At 36.2% G+C, this 16072-nt stretch overlaps 3 protein-coding genes and 1 pseudogene across 5 annotated transcripts; 1 reads left to right on the forward strand and 3 right to left on the reverse strand.

Moving 5' to 3' along the window:
• Positions 1–800: 800 nt before the first annotated feature.
• LOC102615186 (50S ribosomal protein L28, chloroplastic) lies at positions 801–2577 on the forward strand. Its single transcript, XM_006489610.4, has 2 exons — positions 801–1120; positions 2037–2577. The coding sequence occupies exons 1-2, from the start codon at positions 889–891 to the stop codon at positions 2267–2269; spliced, it is 465 nt and encodes a 154-aa protein (XP_006489673.2). The 5' UTR covers positions 801–888; the 3' UTR covers positions 2270–2577.
• Positions 2578–2832: 255 nt separating this feature from the next.
• Positions 2833–7281, reverse strand: LOC102615460 (uncharacterized; annotated as a pseudogene).
• Positions 7282–8395: 1114 nt separating this feature from the next.
• On the reverse strand, positions 8396–13536 carry LOC102615763 (protein NPGR2-like). 3 transcript variants are annotated; one of them, XM_006489613.4, is made up of 6 exons: positions 13292–13536; positions 12575–12852; positions 11804–12056; positions 10095–11311; positions 9184–9337; positions 8396–8991 (listed from the first exon to the last, which is right to left on the reverse strand). In XM_006489613.4, the coding sequence occupies exons 2-6, from the start codon at positions 12824–12826 to the stop codon at positions 8675–8677; spliced, it is 2193 nt and encodes a 730-aa protein (XP_006489676.2). In that variant the 5' UTR covers positions 12827–12852; positions 13292–13536; the 3' UTR covers positions 8396–8674. The 3 variants fall into 3 exon arrangements, with proteins under 3 accessions (XP_006489676.2, XP_006489675.2, XP_024947979.2); XM_006489612.4 differs by lacking the exon at positions 13292–13536 and adding an exon at positions 13002–13244; XM_025092211.2 differs by lacking the exon at positions 13292–13536 and adding an exon at positions 12353–12462 and having other exon boundaries at positions 12575–12723.
• A 1237-nt stretch (positions 13537–14773) lies between these two features.
• LOC102616248 (glycine-rich cell wall structural protein) lies at positions 14774–16070 on the reverse strand. The gene has a single exon (XM_006489614.3). The coding sequence runs from the start codon at positions 16007–16009 to the stop codon at positions 14978–14980; it is 1032 nt and encodes a 343-aa protein (XP_006489677.2). The 5' UTR covers positions 16010–16070; the 3' UTR covers positions 14774–14977.
• Positions 16071–16072: the final 2 nt, after the last annotated feature.

Genomic DNA, 16072 nt, shown 5'->3' on the forward strand with positions numbered 1-16072 from the left:
TTATGGCTTACGCGCTGCAACTACACGCACATTTATACATTTATATATTTATAGGTCGACATATTTTTTTTTAATTAAAAATTTAAAAATATTTGCAAAAAAAGTGTATGCTTGGCGGATACTCATATGGGTATCCATCGGAAATTTAACAAATATCAACTCCACCCGTTCACAATCCGTAAAATTATCCGCAACTGGTGGATTTTGACGGGCAGATTTGGACGAATTTATGGGTATTATTGCCATCCTTAAATGGGCTACTAGCCCTTACCTGCTTGTTGGAGTTGACAAAAAGAGGTGAACCATTGGCTAAACCTTATAAAACTTGGTTTCTATTACAATTACATGAAAGGATAATATAAATCTAATTAAATCCACATATTTCTCTCTCTAACTCTTACAGTCACACAACAACACCAAAAGTCTTTTACATTTTTTATTTCCTCACAAATACTTTGCATTCTAAATTTTTTATTTAAAAAAAATTACATACTAACTATTTGAATCCCTTTTAAATTCTACTCAGTTTACATATATATAAATTTAATCATCCAAAAGTTTAGAAAAATATATATATTTATAATTGGAGTTTTGTGGAAGGAACTGATCAAAACCACACCCACACACTCGCCCCCCCCCCCAACCCAAAATCAAAAGGAAACTGAAAATTTTAGAAAAGTATATTTTGGGAAATAAAATAGGTTTTTGTTAAAACAAAGGGAGGGTTGAAGAGAAAATTACAGGAGTGCTAATAGTCCCGCTGACAAAAAATGAAAGAGCCCAACTTGCTTAATTGCTATTGGTACGAAAAACACAAACAAGAGGCAGTGAAGTCTGTGTCTATCCATAAAGAAAACAGATAACAAAATACACAGGGAATCGAAAAGAATGGCAACAATGGCGACACCGGGAGGAGTTTTATTGGGAAACACTTCCAATCTACCCTTTCGCCGCCCACGTCTGTCTCCGAAGTCCATGGTTAAGGCAGTCTCCTCCTCGGAAGAACTGGGTTTCGTTACTTCACAACTCAGTGGCATCAAAATTTCGTACAGCCTACCTGACGTGGCCACACCCATTTCCTCTCGTCCTTTCGCCCCGGGTCTTCAACCTATTGTTGCGCGTAATTCTCTTGTTCTTTTTCTCATTTTATTTTACAATAATTATGCTTTTATATTTTAATTTATTAGTTTTCTTGTGTATGCAACAATGGCATGGTCCTTAGAATGTGTACAAAACATGAATGAAGAACTAATAATTAAAAAAAAAAGATTTTGCAATCTGGGGATTAAAATTAACCCTGTGTTAGAGCATTTTACTTTGTCATATTAGTACTTTACAATTTATATTAATGAAACAGCTGTTGAGATTAACCCAAGTGTTTGGACTTGGGTTTGGTTGAAATGATGTTCGTGTTAGGGGAGATAAGTTTGTCATTTATCAGTTTCTGCTAATCAAACAATGTAGGGAACCTATAGAACCCAATAGCTGAGGTATTGTTCACATGGGTTTCTTGATTACTCAAGGTTGTCGATTCCAACAACAGCCCCCTGTTTAAGACCCAATAGGGATTTTTGGATCCAAAAAAAGTGGGCTCGTCGAATGTGCGTGTATGGGTAAATTAGAGGCTAAGGGGTTATCGTGAAGCTCAGAATGAGCTCTGGTCTACATGATGGTTAACTGGTGCAGTGTAATGTAAGATTGATATTAACACGCTGAGTGATGATGTGCGTTTACTGGGTGTCTTAACATTTGCTTTCACTGTTCTTTCATTGTACTTTTTTGCTGAAAATTTGATTTGTGTAAAAGAATTCTTTTGTATTTGTCATTTAGAAATGGGCTTTCGTTATCGTCCTTGGGTAAAAATAATTTTTAAGAAATTTTCATGGTGCCTACCGAAAATGATATTTATAAGATAAGCATGAGTTCATTTAGATCTCTTAATAACCATTCACATCCATTTTACTTGAATTTATCAGACCAAAACCGAAATATGGCTATCTACATATTTTCACTCATAATTTAATATATTTTTTCAGGTAGAGTGTGCCCCTTCACTGGAAAGAAATCAAACAAGGCAAACAAAGTTTCCTTCTCTAACCACAAGACAACTAAGCGGCAGTTTGTTAACCTACAGTATAAGAAGGTTTGGTGGGAGGCCGGCAAGCGTTATGTGAAGCTGCGTTTGTCAACAAAGGCATTAAAGACGATAGAGAAAAATGGATTGGATGCTGTTGCTAAGAAGGCTGGAATAGATCTTCGCAAGGAATGATATAGATGGTCTAACTATTTTTACCTATAGCTGTTGGTAAAGCTTGTATGCTTACTGTTTCTCTCGAAATTTAATTTCATGTTGCACTGTATCTTCTTTTTGCTTGTTCTGTTGAATTCTTTGTTCTGTTGAATTCTTCCCAATTAAATGAGAATACTGATCATTAAAGCCTCAAGGTTTTTGTTAGTTCATTTTTGCATGTCGTCATGAGGCTTTGCGTTGATGGCTCTATGAGCATTCAGCGCGTGTTGTATGATCTTCTATCGGAAGAAGAGAAATTGTAAAATACAGAACAGCATTTTTGCTGATGTTTGTTGTCTTTGTTGTTATTTTGAATGTAGTAGCATTTTGAAAGAAAATTTTCAGTGACCAGTCGTGCAAGGGAAACAGTTTATAAAATTAGAAAATTCATGTGAGTCTGATTTTATCGAATGCTTTCAAGGAAAAATGGATAAAGAACCACCATAACAGAGTTTCAAAATGTGAAATTTCCGTTAAGGAATTTAATGGATGTATAATGCCCCAATTCAGGGAAATGAATCTTTAAAGGGCACACATCATCAAAACTAGAAGCCCACTGAGTTAACACTGCAGAGAGTTGAGTATTATTTACCATTCAACTCCACGTTTAGGCAAAAGAAATTGAAGTATATATTGATATACTACTAGCTCATCAGTATACAAGATAAAAAATTGATGAACTCTGATCTGGGTAAAAAGGAAAAAAAAAATGTTCTAAAGCCAAAGGTTAATTTCTCTTCAAATATTAGTACTGTGTATTTGGTCAGCAAAGACAGAACTTCAAAGTAAGCAGTTTTGCTGTTAACCGGGGCACAAGGTAACCTATGGTCATGATCCTGTTAGCTTAAGCACAAATTTTTTGATGTTTTATACTATCTGCGCCTGCAAAGACAAAGATGGAGGTAAAGAAAAATGAATGTCAAGTAGCACCACCATATACATATAACTTTTTAGTCATTCATCCTGGTTCCTTTTTGCCTTAACATTGATTTATTGTCACTTACAAAGCTATTCATGTGACAAGAATGTGACAAAGAGTACTTCGTACAAGTATTATGTTAATGCCATGGTTTAATGTCAGACGATTATGAGAATTGATATGCATGTTAAGCCTAGAAGGAGCGTACCAATGCTGACCTTCAGAAAGGTTGTTTAAATTCAACTTTTCAACAAAATTCGGTATATTCTAATTAAGTATAGATTGCAGGTTTTAACAACTGTTCCTAGGAAATCTAGACAAAATTATTACAGGTAGCAGTGGACTCCTAAATTAATTTTACACTAAAACTTCTTTTCATTTCAGCACTAGGAAGAGAGCCCAGAACTAAATCAAGGAGAAAGTAGGACGGAGAAAGAATTCAAGCTGCTAAAGTTCCAAGCCAAATAGGGCGAAATTTCCATCTCAAGTAAGAATTACAAAGACATGTTCAAAGCCAGCAAACACCAAAAAAGACGATGTGGTATTTTCAATTCATATAATAAGTAAATTAATCCAAGATAAATCATGGTTGAGTAAGAAAACTCACTTTTAGGAAGCAGGCTTCTGTTGTGGAGGCAGATCTTCCGAAGAGTAATAATCAGCAATTAGTCGGTAAATATAGGAGGGGCTATATCCTCCTCTGGCAGAAAAATAAAGGAACTTCAGAACATTTTCCCACCATTATAACACACAATTATATTCAAAGCCAGTTTGCCTCTATAGAAAGAATAGAGAGACTTACATATCAGTAACAAAAAGACGGATTAGCTCCGGAGGAACATAATCAAATGCGGGATTGACTACATGAAGTAGAGAAGAACTGCTTGCAATTCCATAATCTATACAGTCTGAGAATTCTTCAAAATTCAGCAGTTCAGAAGGGCACCTCATTTCATTTAGTAAGACCTCCAGATTATGTGGATACAGTGAACACAACTACCAGAAGTAACACAGCAGTAACAAAAATAAACATTCATTTGGTAGAATCATTAGCATCCACAAAGTTTAAAAACAAAATATGCTTATATATCTATATCATACATGAAAAATTACATGGATCTTCATTACCATCAATTTAAAGGGAAAAAATATAGAAGACGAATGCAATGAACTCAAGCATATTCAAACAGGAAATACACCAGACTGGTGATCTTATGGTATATTTCTACCATGAGAACATTTTTATTGCTAATGTCCATAAGACAGTGAACTAATTGCAAACAAAGGATCCACAAAGACGAGCTATTGTAATGAAGTGTTGAATAGTGTTTTTTTTTTTTTTTAATGCCAACATACCTCATGTGTACTAGCGACCACAACAAATGGAACAGCATGCTTTTTTGCAGCAAGGGCAAGCACATGCAACCCCACAGGCGCAATTACACCACCATTTGCCATCACGGCATGAACGCCAACTATAACCTTTAGAACAAATTTCAAGTTTAAGCAGCTAATTTTATTCATTATATAAAACAATTGAACAGTTTCGTTGACGAAGTTTGAAATTACCATGTTCACTCAAGAAATCATGGCAAAAACTGCTGAATCAGTGATCACAATAGCTTTTAAACCTTTTTTATCCAATTCCTTTGCAAGAATATGTCCCTCAAATCTAGTCCATGACAAAGGAGCAATGAATTATTAAAAACAAATGGAGAAAGCTTTTACCCGGGCTATAAAATGGGATACTTTGGCTAGCATCAATGACATACTTTGGAGCACCATCAGCAATAAAGACTTGGAAAGAACACTTTTTCTCCTTGGCCGCACACAAGAATTCCTTCACGAACTTTGAATGACCTAAAGTTAATATCACCTCACTGCAAAACAGAGAACAGTGTCAAAGTTACTGAAATGAAAAGCATTATCTAGACTTACTATATGTTTAGGGGACAGGGAATCATGAATGAAAGGCAAAGGAAAGTATAGTTATAGAAGAAACAGTTAGTGTGCTTCCTTTAATTTAAGAATTTACAATTGACCTATTAATTTTACTCTAGTAACAAAGTTTCGGGTGGCATATCTGTAGGATGTATATGAAAGTACCAAACCAGTTCACATTGTGTGGCAGTTGATTAAGATTGCATTGATATAAAGAAAATCCAATAAATCTGTTTGCACGTGCAGCGAGCATGTGTCTAGTAGTAATCCAACCTACATACTATTCTCTATGAGTCAGCCACTTGATAAAGTATATAGCTATGGTATATAAACCTTATAAGCAGAATATAATACTGAGTGTTAGTAGAAAAATACTTCTGATGAATAAGCTCCATTGCCTGTTCTGCAATCCCTTCACGGCAAGTATTGATATCTTCAATAAGCTCATTAACTGCCTTTATTAACTCAGACTTTAATTTCTTTGCACTTTTATCAGCTGCAGAGGATAACATTTCAATAGTGAAACAAAAATGGAGAAAAAAAAAAAGAAAAAAGAACCATTATAGTATTATATCAAAATAAAACAACTGTGATAGCTTACTTTACCTTTTCCTGCAAAGATATTCTCTGAAGAAAAAGTCTGGCAGGCTGGTGCTGAGTCAGGTAAGTGTTCAAAAACAGCAAGCAACAAAGGGGGCTTCAACAAGCATCCATCAGTGGTAGCAGATGATTTTTGGCTATTTTCATCCTCTGCGATATCTTCAACGTCATCTTCAGCTGATAATTTCAACTCTCCTACAATATCTGTCAATGGTGACAAATCTTCCTCTCTAATGATATGCAAGACATGCCTCACAATGTTCCCGACCGCGAGCTCTGCAATCCCATCCATTCAACATTTCATTAGAATATAAGGTACAAACTGATTCTTGGTCTTCAAACAAACACAATCAAATATCTCCTAAGTATCCTAATCTATATTCTTAGGTTGACAGGTGTTGTGCTCTCCCCATCAATGGAATATCCAATTCAAAGCTTCAACACAACACCAATCCCTAATCTAACACTTGAAAGTGAAACCAAGTTCCTTGCGCGACAAGTTACTGTAAGTCCAAGTGCTCTAATTACTTATATTCACCATTCAGCATCCTACTCCAAATACTTGGATGAATTGTATCGCGACAAAAGCAATACCAAAGCAAACTGCACCTAAAAGAAGCACTTACCAACGGGATTAGCAGCAATGAGCTGCTCACCAACTCTCCTCACTGCCTCAATGAGAGATGCCGCGCCACTTGCAGTCGGCTCCTTGTGTTGTAAGATCACTGCACGTAGTAACTCCGCCGTGAGCCTAGCTGTTTCATATGAACCTTGAACTCTTCTGCCAGAGTGAATTAAATTCGAATAAGAGCCAGAGTGACTTTTTCTCATCTTATATACTAAAATGTAATTAAATTCCATAAACAACACACAGAAATAAATTTCCATGAAAAGTTATTACTCACAATGCTCATATAACACAGAAAAAATTGAACTCCCGTTGGTGTTATGTAAAAACTAAAACGCGCTTCAAACTATCAAAATAAGTTTTTTAAGAAGCACTTTCACAAAAGAACTTCCAAAAAGCAATAATGTATACAGAAGATACTAAAAACTGACCGTTTTCGAAGCTTGGAGGGTAAGTCACTCACGAGAGCTTGAATGTCTGGCATTTTTTAACCTATTAATATCCCCTAAAAAAAAAAAAAAAAACTGACCACAATAATCAATGAGACAATGAGATCGTAAAAAACTGTTAAAAAAATAACGAGAAAATAAATTGAAAAAGAAACAAGAACACGAATAAGAATTTATTTAAATAAATAAATAAAAAGCTTTAGAGCTTACCTTAACAAAGCTATACTTGTACAGATTGCACTAACAAAGTTGAGGGGCGAAAAGAATTTCAATATCAGATATAAATACTGCACAGAGAGATTTTTTTTTTTTTTTGGAACGAGAAAGGTGTAAAATTAATTAAAATTGGAAATAGAGGCAGTGATTTTAGGGTTTAACGTTTAAGATCCAAGCACTCTTAATTTCTTAATCTCGTTAATTATTTTAATTCCGAATATCTATCTTATCTTAATTTCATTCTAAGGTTTATTTTGTTAATATATATATATATATCTTGCGTTATACGGAATTGAATTTGAACTTGACTAATTGAATTAATTTAGAAGAAAATTAAATATATTAATAATAATTTATTAATATTAGATATTTAAAAAAATTATCTAAATTAGATTAGAATTAAGTACTGCGTAGAGTTGTTGTTGGGCACCTAATCAATGGTCATGATTTGTTTTTTATTTTTATCTGTTTCATTCAAAATTTCAAATTGTCAAACAACTATTAATAAGGAAACAACTCAGTTAAACATTGAATTAACTAAATAAAATTTATATTATCAGTTGTATATTCATACTATTAACCGATTGAGTTATTCAAATCAATTGATTGAACTTTAATTTTTGACCTTTTTTTTATACATTATTTATCACGATCAGTTTGTTCCCTCATTGAATCGCGTTGCCTTAGGCGCCAAATCCCACTCTCTTGGCCCTAAGTCAGCCAACCTTACACACTCAAAACGTTGCTGGATTTGAAAGTAAGAAAGAGTACTTACTCAAACTCTCTCAAGATGAGAGGAAAAAACTTTAATTGCTCAAAGGAAAACTTACAATATTTTATGTAATGTATCATGTAGGTGCAAGATTTCTTGTGTGTTTCTTGTGCGTGTCGGCCAAATTAGGCTCTCCTATTTGTAGAGTATAAAGGTGGCTTAGAACCATCACCACTACCACGTAACTCATTAATTACATGGAATTATTTACAGGCTATCACATGCACTACATGAGTGCAGAGAGCCTCCATGATTTTAGATCCGTCATGGGTGGCGGCACACATCAAGGCTTGATGAAATGCTTGGAGCGTTACACATGGCAGTAACAGATTTACTGCAGAGTAAACATTAAATGACATCTTTAGAATCTGAACACAAGATGCAATTTATTATCTGCTTGAGAGTAGTGTTAAAATTAGGAATTAAGTGCAATATCACATGCCAATATCGCTCACTATGTAAGTCACTCACCGGACCATCATCGGAAACAATGGAAAATGACAAACTAAAATACAATTTTTCTTTTCAATTTCAATAATGCTCGGCATCCTATGAATTTACCTCCAACTTGACTCCCAACTGATATATAACTTTCAACTATTAGATGTTTGAATATTAATTTTACAGATTTATAATCCACCAGGTGCTTGACACATAATAGTTAAGACTCAAATTGAGACTCAACTATTGAAATTTCTTGCGGCTTCAAATTTTTTCTATCAACAACCCAAAAAAAAAAAAAAAAACACTACTAGGTTACATGATAAAGTTACATGCACTTACTCTAAATCCCCGAAAATGATAATAAGACAATAAATAATTTACATTCGCACAAACATCGACAAAGTTATGCAGTAATTCATCTAAAGGGTTCAACTGGTGCAGATTCTTCAAGAAGAGCAGCAGCTTCAAAGCATTCGACAGCTTCCAGTGCGGATGCACCAGCATAAGTCTTGTAGAGCAGCCCGAGGTTGTACCAAGCTGTGGTGTTAGTTCTGTCAAGTCGAAGTGCATCAGTGAGAAAGCATCTTATTGTCGCCATTGATTCACCACCAATCTGTCTGAGGACACGGGCAATGGATACCAAGCTTGGGACATGGTTTGGTTCAGCATCTAATGCTTTCCTGAATGATACCAAAGCTTCCTGCTGAAGGCCTTTTGCTTCATATAGTAAACCTAACAAGTTTGAATAAATTAAGTAATTTGCTTAAAATTCTATTTATGTGTGAGCATTGTAATAAATAACAGAAGCATAAATTTTCAGGAACTATCATAGTACGATAAAAATGTAAGCTTCCAGATAAACATTAAAGAAAACCATCAGGGATGCGAAGGGCAAAACTGGTAAATGGAACATATTTACTATACCTGTGGAGTGCCATCCCGAAGCAGAATAAGGATTGATAGCCTTCGATTTGGAAAGACAGACTTCAGCATCCCGCCACTGAGACAAGCTGGTATAAACATTAGCTAGATCATGCCACGTTTCCATTTCCAAACTTCTATCATGGTTTTGCCTATTCTGTGAGAGGACAAGGAATCATCGAAGTTATCAGTCAAACAATTGTTTGTCTTGTAAGCTTACAAGAATTAACTGGTATGCAGGATTCAAGTTAAGCCTTACAAAGTCCATCCTCCTGAATAAGAAACTTTCATATCACCCTAAATATTTGTAAATGTAGAAAATAATGAAGGAAATAGAATTTTATATCTCTCCATTTGTTGAAAATTAGTTGAGTCCATTGCTTAAAATTAACTACTGAATTTTCACGATGTGTTATATGGTGCAAAGTGACCAGTAAAGAAATGGAATACACAACACAATCCCTTCCTATATCAGTGTTAATTGCATATACTTGATGATGATACTGTGTTAAATAAAATCAAATGTATGCTCAATGATATATTCTGCCTCAATGGCTAGTGTCAAACTTTCATCCATACGGCCTGATTTTTATCGAGGCTATAATATGAAGGACCAGCAAGCTGTTGGCACAACTAAATTTTGGCAAGTGAAAAGAATAAAAAAAACATCTTTACAGTAACAGTAACGCTCAGCATTTCACAGATGATTTAACAAATCATTTCTAAAACTATTAGCACTTTTCCATTTAGTTCGTAAATTATGGATGTTTTTAAACAACTCAGAAAAGGAAAAGTCCCAAATATAAGAGTTGTCAACTACATGGAATCAGCAATATGAAAGATACTGATATGATGCATTCCATCCAATGATCAGATACCATCATAAAAACCAAAACAGATCATAAATTCCATACCTTCACGAGGTTCTTCCCTGCACTAAAGCTTTTTTTCCGAAATTGGAGAACAGCGAGAAGATTTACATATGTTTCTATGGCATTTTTTAGACGGCCCTGTGCTATCTGGAGTTTAGCTTTAGTTCGCAAAAGTTCTCCTTGGTCCCACTTCCCAGTCTGGTCTAAAGAATCATTAATCACAGACTCTGCATCAGCAAACTGTTTCCGAGCTGACAACACTCTAGCCAAAAGGAGATATCCCTTAACATTAGACCGAGCCTCAAGATTCAGCAGCTGCTTTGCATAATACAGTGCAACATCCAACTTCCTCTGCTCAGCATTTTCCAGGCAAAGATGGTATATAATATATGGATCTCTTTCTCTCATTGTTTTCTCAGCAGTCTCCAGTGCTACAAGTGCCTGAGACTGTTTCAAAATCCTCTTAGAATCAGAAACAACAGATCTGGATTGAGATGACAGTAAAACACCCAGTAAGCAGTTTGCAATGCTAGCCATCTGCCTACACTTCCCCTGCAACATGGAAAGCGCTTTGCGAGCATAAGTTATCCCTTCTTCAATGCATACCTTGTTCTCAGCACAAATCTTTGAGGCCACCAATAATTCCAGATTGCAGTCTGAATTTTCTCCAGGATCCAACAAGTTTCTCAAAAGATTCAAAGCAACCATGTGCTCACCTTCTCCCAAGTAACAAAGAGCTAGAGTGCAATATCTTTTTTTGTTTCCCATGACCCCTGGGAGCAACTCTTCAACCTGATGGGCCAAAGTCCATAATTCCCCTGAAACAGACAGGGCAAACGAGAGGTGATCTATAATTGATGGGTCCCATTCAATTTTTCCCAGAACAATTTTTTTCAGTAAAATCAGTAGCAAGAGAACAGCCTCTTCAATATTGTTTCTTGGCACAAAAGACAACTCCATCTGTAAACGTAGATTTGGAGGGCTTGCATCAGTACCGCTGTATAAAAGAAAAACTGCAAATTTCTTTTCTATCCTTGCCGTGGTTTCGATGTCAAGATTCCAATAATAGAGGAGGGCCCGCCGATATGACAAAATAGTTTCGTCTGGATCCCCAGCAAGTTTATATAATTCCGGAAGCAATTCAACAGCTTTGTTTAGAGTCCCTTGTAATTTACAATCTATAGACTGGTTTCCAGGTAGGCCTTCAGGTAACGCGTGTTCAACAGTGTCCAAAATAACTTTGCATGATTGACAAGCCTCTAGAAAGCAGGCCACGAAGAAATGTTAGGCATGCAGTGTTATAAGTGATATTTTGTGTTATAAGTGATATTTTCCATCTAAAGTCTTATAAATTTTGTTCCACTGCAGGTGTCTCCATTTACTGAAGAGAGACAAATGAAAAACAAATGAAAGTCTGTTTCTGAATTCTTGAAATCTAACTCTTGCTTCTTGATGGTTATAAAATATGTATAAATACCCAACTTGGTAAAAGAAAATAGTAAGCAGATTCAGACTCGTCGCATTAATTATACAATTCCAGAAGAATAAAACATTGTTGTCACATGCATGACAATTCTGTTGACACATAAAGAACTGTTTCTCACCAAACTTATCCCCTGACTTGAAAACTTATATGACAAGGTGAATGAAAGATAAAAGAACTGAAAAAATAATGAAGGATAAACTATGAACTAAAAAAAAAATGAAGGATAAACTATGATAGGAAGGGAGATAACAGATGAATGACGTACCTTCAAACCTTCCAAGACCCTGCAATGACTTTGTTTTGAGAAAAATTGCTTCAAGAAGTAAACTCACAGCATGCATAGACATGGGTGGTGCAGCATCACTTTGTGAACGGCGCCGATTTTGATCACATCTTCTAGAAAGGGAAACTTTCATCCGGGAAGTCACAGCTGTTACATCTATCCCTTCAAATACATGAAGTGCAGCTTCTATGCTTCCTTTTTGAAATTCAAGCCTTCCTAGTAACGCTCTAGCTTCCTAAAATTAAGAGGACTGCTTAGTTTCATGACATATTGTGAAAATATCACACTAAATTTAAGCAAATCAAAGGCCACGGTGAAACATTGAACATCACGCCAACCACCCAAATAACAAAGAAATGCAGTCATTTTCAAATTTTCATAGATGCACTATTACATATGACTGCAATACTATGGACAATCAAGCACTCCCATTGTATTTGCTACTAGCATTTTAAAGCAAAATTACAGCAAAACCGTTGTAACACGTTAAGCAAAAAGATGACTTCATCATACAACACTTATTTTCACTACCTGTTGAATTTTAGCCACTATAAAGCAAAAGACATTGCTGTCACTGTCACCAATATAGAAGCATTCATTCAAAAAATGTCCATACCATAGAGGGATGCCACCCACCATGTCTGGTATCAGGATGTCATGCATAAGTTCTAACTCGCCATCTAACTGTTATTTACTGGTAAAAAAAAATTCAATCAAACAACGTAAGCAAATGCTTAGATGCAGGCAACCAACCTCATAGTTCAGATAGCCACTCTCACGAAGTGATGACTCTGCTTCTTCAATGTTACTATTGTCAACTTTTGCGTCCATTTCCCCAGCTCGAGACGAAAATCCACTTGCAGAATAGTCTCGAGTTGCCAGGGACTCAGATGAAGAAATTAACTCATCTACTCTTAGTTGCTCTCGAGAACAAATGCATTTTATCATCTTCCTAATCTTTGGTCGGATGCCAAATCTCTTACTGATCCAACTCTTGATTCTCATTATGTAGTGTCACACTTGAAATTCTCCTAAAGTAGCATCAACAACAAAACATAACAAACTTTTCAATCAATGTACAAACGTAATATAAATGGCTTAAGCAGCGAAGAACAAAAATTGAAAAATGCAATCTTTGTCAATAAGACTTTAAGAACCAAAAGAAAAATAAAAATCCCACCTGAAGAAAGTTCGGAATCAGTGAAACACAAAACTTACACACTAGAATAGTTCACTCTAAGAAAGAGAAGACAAAAGATGAGCAAAAACCTCAAGAGGCAAAAAGAACAGCAATACCCAGATAAATTCAGTGAATTTCACACCAGAAAACAGCAAAAACACAATCATTGGAGGCTAAAAAGGTGACAGTAAAATGAACTCATTAGAAGCATTATGAAGAAAAAGACTAATGACTCAACAAGATCAAAAATTTGCTCTAAGAAAAACAAAAAAAAAAAAGGAAAAAAGCACCTTTTCATGGTTAAAATGCATTGACTGAGCCCACAATACATTCACTGAACTGTCCATTTTTCTAACTTTTACAACAATTTTACCAAGTAAAAAAACTCTTGATTTTCTCTCTTCTTAAGCAAGAATCCAAAGCCCCATCATCATCATCATCATCGACTTGTTCTGTCTCCCCTTCTTGTAGACTTTGTGTTGGTTTTTGTTTTTATTTTTACTTTGTTATGTTGTATATTATTTTATTTATTTATGTATTTTAAAGAATTTTTCAAGTGTGAAACTGTTGAAGCTCAGTGAGAGAATGAATGCGCATTAAATTATGAAAGCTAACTCTGGTGAGTTCTGTCTGAAAAGTGTGGACACAGACAAGATTTCGTCATAAATAATTTTTTTTTTGTTTTTTGTTTTATATTTTCCTTTTCTTAAAATTTTAATTTCATTTAATTATTAAAAAAATTATCCGAGTATGTGCTGGACCCACTTTGAAGCTAACTCGGTTTTCAGTCAACGGTCGGGCCCGTTACAATTGGAAAGTGCTTTCTCTCGTCGTAAAGACGCGTTTGGCTAATGATGCAATCATGCAAAAGTGTATTTTTTTTTTTTGGTGCAACTATTGAAAGAAACAATAGGAAACAAAAACTTGTTTAGGTCATTTTCATTTGTTAATGTCCTAAAAAGTGTTCTATTTATAAATTATAAATTATGCTACATATAAAAGCTTTTACAAAAGAAAAGGCCAAAACTGAAAATATTTAAGAGTTCAAAAACGTTTCTTAAAAACATTATTCATGTTTTCCGAAATGTGGGGTTGATTTTAAGTCGTGCGCGCATGTTTTTAACCTTTTATTTTATTTTATTTTATTTTGTTTTACTTTTTGAAATTGTCCTTTTTACCTCTGTTTCATCTAAAATATTAAAAATCTATTATTTAAGGTAAATTAAAGAGGCCCAGTTGTTATATAGCTGGCTATGGAGCGCGAGAAGTCGGTGGAGGCGTGGAGCTCTTAACATAGATTTCAAAACAATGGGCCAGTTTTTAGCCCATCAATAGTGGCCACTGGCCCGTAATTCGCAATATTTAGTGCAAAAATAACAACTATTATTCCATTGCTTATTTTAGCATCAAACTCGTAATATATATATATATATATATATATATATATATATATATATAATAGTAGTAAATGTAAATCAAACAATTTTTAGTATAATATATTATTTATTTTAGAATTAATTTTTGTACAATTAGTTTATAGCAACTTATATGAATTTAGATTTCTAATGTATATGTGATCACAATAGATTTTGATGGTCAAAATACTCGGTTTTTTTTTTCTTTTTCTTTTTCCTTCAAGTAATCTATACGTATTCGTAGCGAAACTAAATTTATCAAGAACCGACGTTCCCACAAAATGATATCAATTATTTTCTGTTATTCTCCTTCCAAAAAAGAGCATCTAGCATTCAAGTGGAAAAATATGACCAAGATTTTACTTGCAATAAATATGACTTTGTATTGCAATAAGTTAGAAAGAAAGAGCGTACATTTTGTTATTTGTAAGGGCATTATTACTAACATGAAATCTTTAATAAAGTCCAAATCTTTTTGAACTAGTAAATAAGAACTCAAAACACTAATATCGCTTAACAAGTTGTGCTTGTATGCATGCATGCATGCAAGGTACGTGAAGCTCAATGGCGTCCAATACCACCTCCTCCGCCGCCACCGAACCCACCACCACCTCCTCCTCCACCTCCACCTCCAAAGCCACCACCAAACCCTCCTCCAGAACCACCGCCAATGCCTCCTCCAACTCCACCACCTTTGCCAAATCCACCTCCAATGCCTCCACCTTTTCCAAAGCCGCCACCACCACCGATGCCTCCTCCACCGCCAGTACCACCTCCAAATCCACCACCTTTTCCAATTCCACCTCCAATTCCACCTCCCTTGCCGATACCACCACCAAGTCCACCGCCTTTGCCAATGCCGCCACCAACACCGCCTCCCTTGCCAATTCCTCCACCAAGTCCACCTCCTTTCCCAATCCCACCGCCAAGCCCACCACCTTTGCCAATACCGCCTCCAAGTCCACCGCCCTTTCCAATCCCACCACCAAGCCCGCCGCCTTTGCCAATCCCACCTCCAAGTCCACCTCCTTTGCCAATACCGCCTCCTAGTCCACCTCCTTTGCCAATTCCTCCACCAAATCCACCGCCTTTTCCAATCCCACCACCGAGCCCGCCACCTTTGCCAATACCTCCTCCCTTACCTATTCCTCCACCAAATCCACCACCTTTGCCAATGCCGCCACCAAGTCCCCCGCCTTTGCCAATGCCTCCACCAAGCCCACCACCTTTACCAATGCCCCCACCAACACCACCACCCTTGCCAAAACCACCTCCAGCACCCCCACCAACACCATGCCCACCTCCTAATCCACCACCACCGCCACCTCCAAGCCCGCCACCGCCACCAACTCCACCCCCAGCTCCTACACCACCACCAAATCCACTTCCAAAACCACCTCCTCCACCAACACCTCCACCGCCACCTCCGCCCCCGCCTCCTCCAAACCCACCACCGAATCCACCTTCCTTCCCAACACCTACGAATGTTTTCTCGTCATTCTTATTACTTACATCCCTGCCAACAACACTCGCTACGAGAATATGAAAGCAAAACAAAGATAACAAAGTAACTCTTCTAATGCCACGAACCATTTTTCGCTTGTACTTCAAGAGAGTGAGCTCTCGTTGATGAGAACATCAAGGCCACAATGGTTT

Source organism: Citrus sinensis, chromosome 1 (genome assembly GCF_022201045.2).
Source record: "Citrus sinensis cultivar Valencia sweet orange chromosome 1, DVS_A1.0, whole genome shotgun sequence".
Classification (NCBI taxonomy): domain Eukaryota; kingdom Viridiplantae; phylum Streptophyta; class Magnoliopsida; order Sapindales; family Rutaceae; genus Citrus; species Citrus sinensis.

Coding starts and splice junctions, on each gene's coding strand:
- LOC102615186 (XM_006489610.4), top strand. CDS start 889: ATGGCAACAATGGCGACACCGGGAGGAGTTTTATTGGGAAACACTTCC. Junction 1,121..2,036: donor TCTTCAACCTATTGTTGCGC/GTAATTCTCTTG, acceptor ATATTTTTTCAG/GTAGAGTGTGCCCCTTCACT.
- LOC102615763 (XM_006489613.4), bottom strand. CDS start 12,826: ATGAGAATCAAGAGTTGGATCAGTAAGAGATTTGGCATCCGACCAAAG. Junction 11,312..11,803: donor GGGTCTTGGAAGGTTTGAAG/GTACGTCATTCA, acceptor CCTGCTTTCTAG/AGGCTTGTCAATCATGCAAA. Junction 9,338..10,094: donor CAGGGAAGAACCTCGTGAAG/GTATGGAATTTA, acceptor GTCCTCTCACAG/AATAGGCAAAACCATGATAG.
- LOC102616248 (XM_006489614.3), bottom strand. CDS start 16,009: ATGGTTCGTGGCATTAGAAGAGTTACTTTGTTATCTTTGTTTTGCTTT.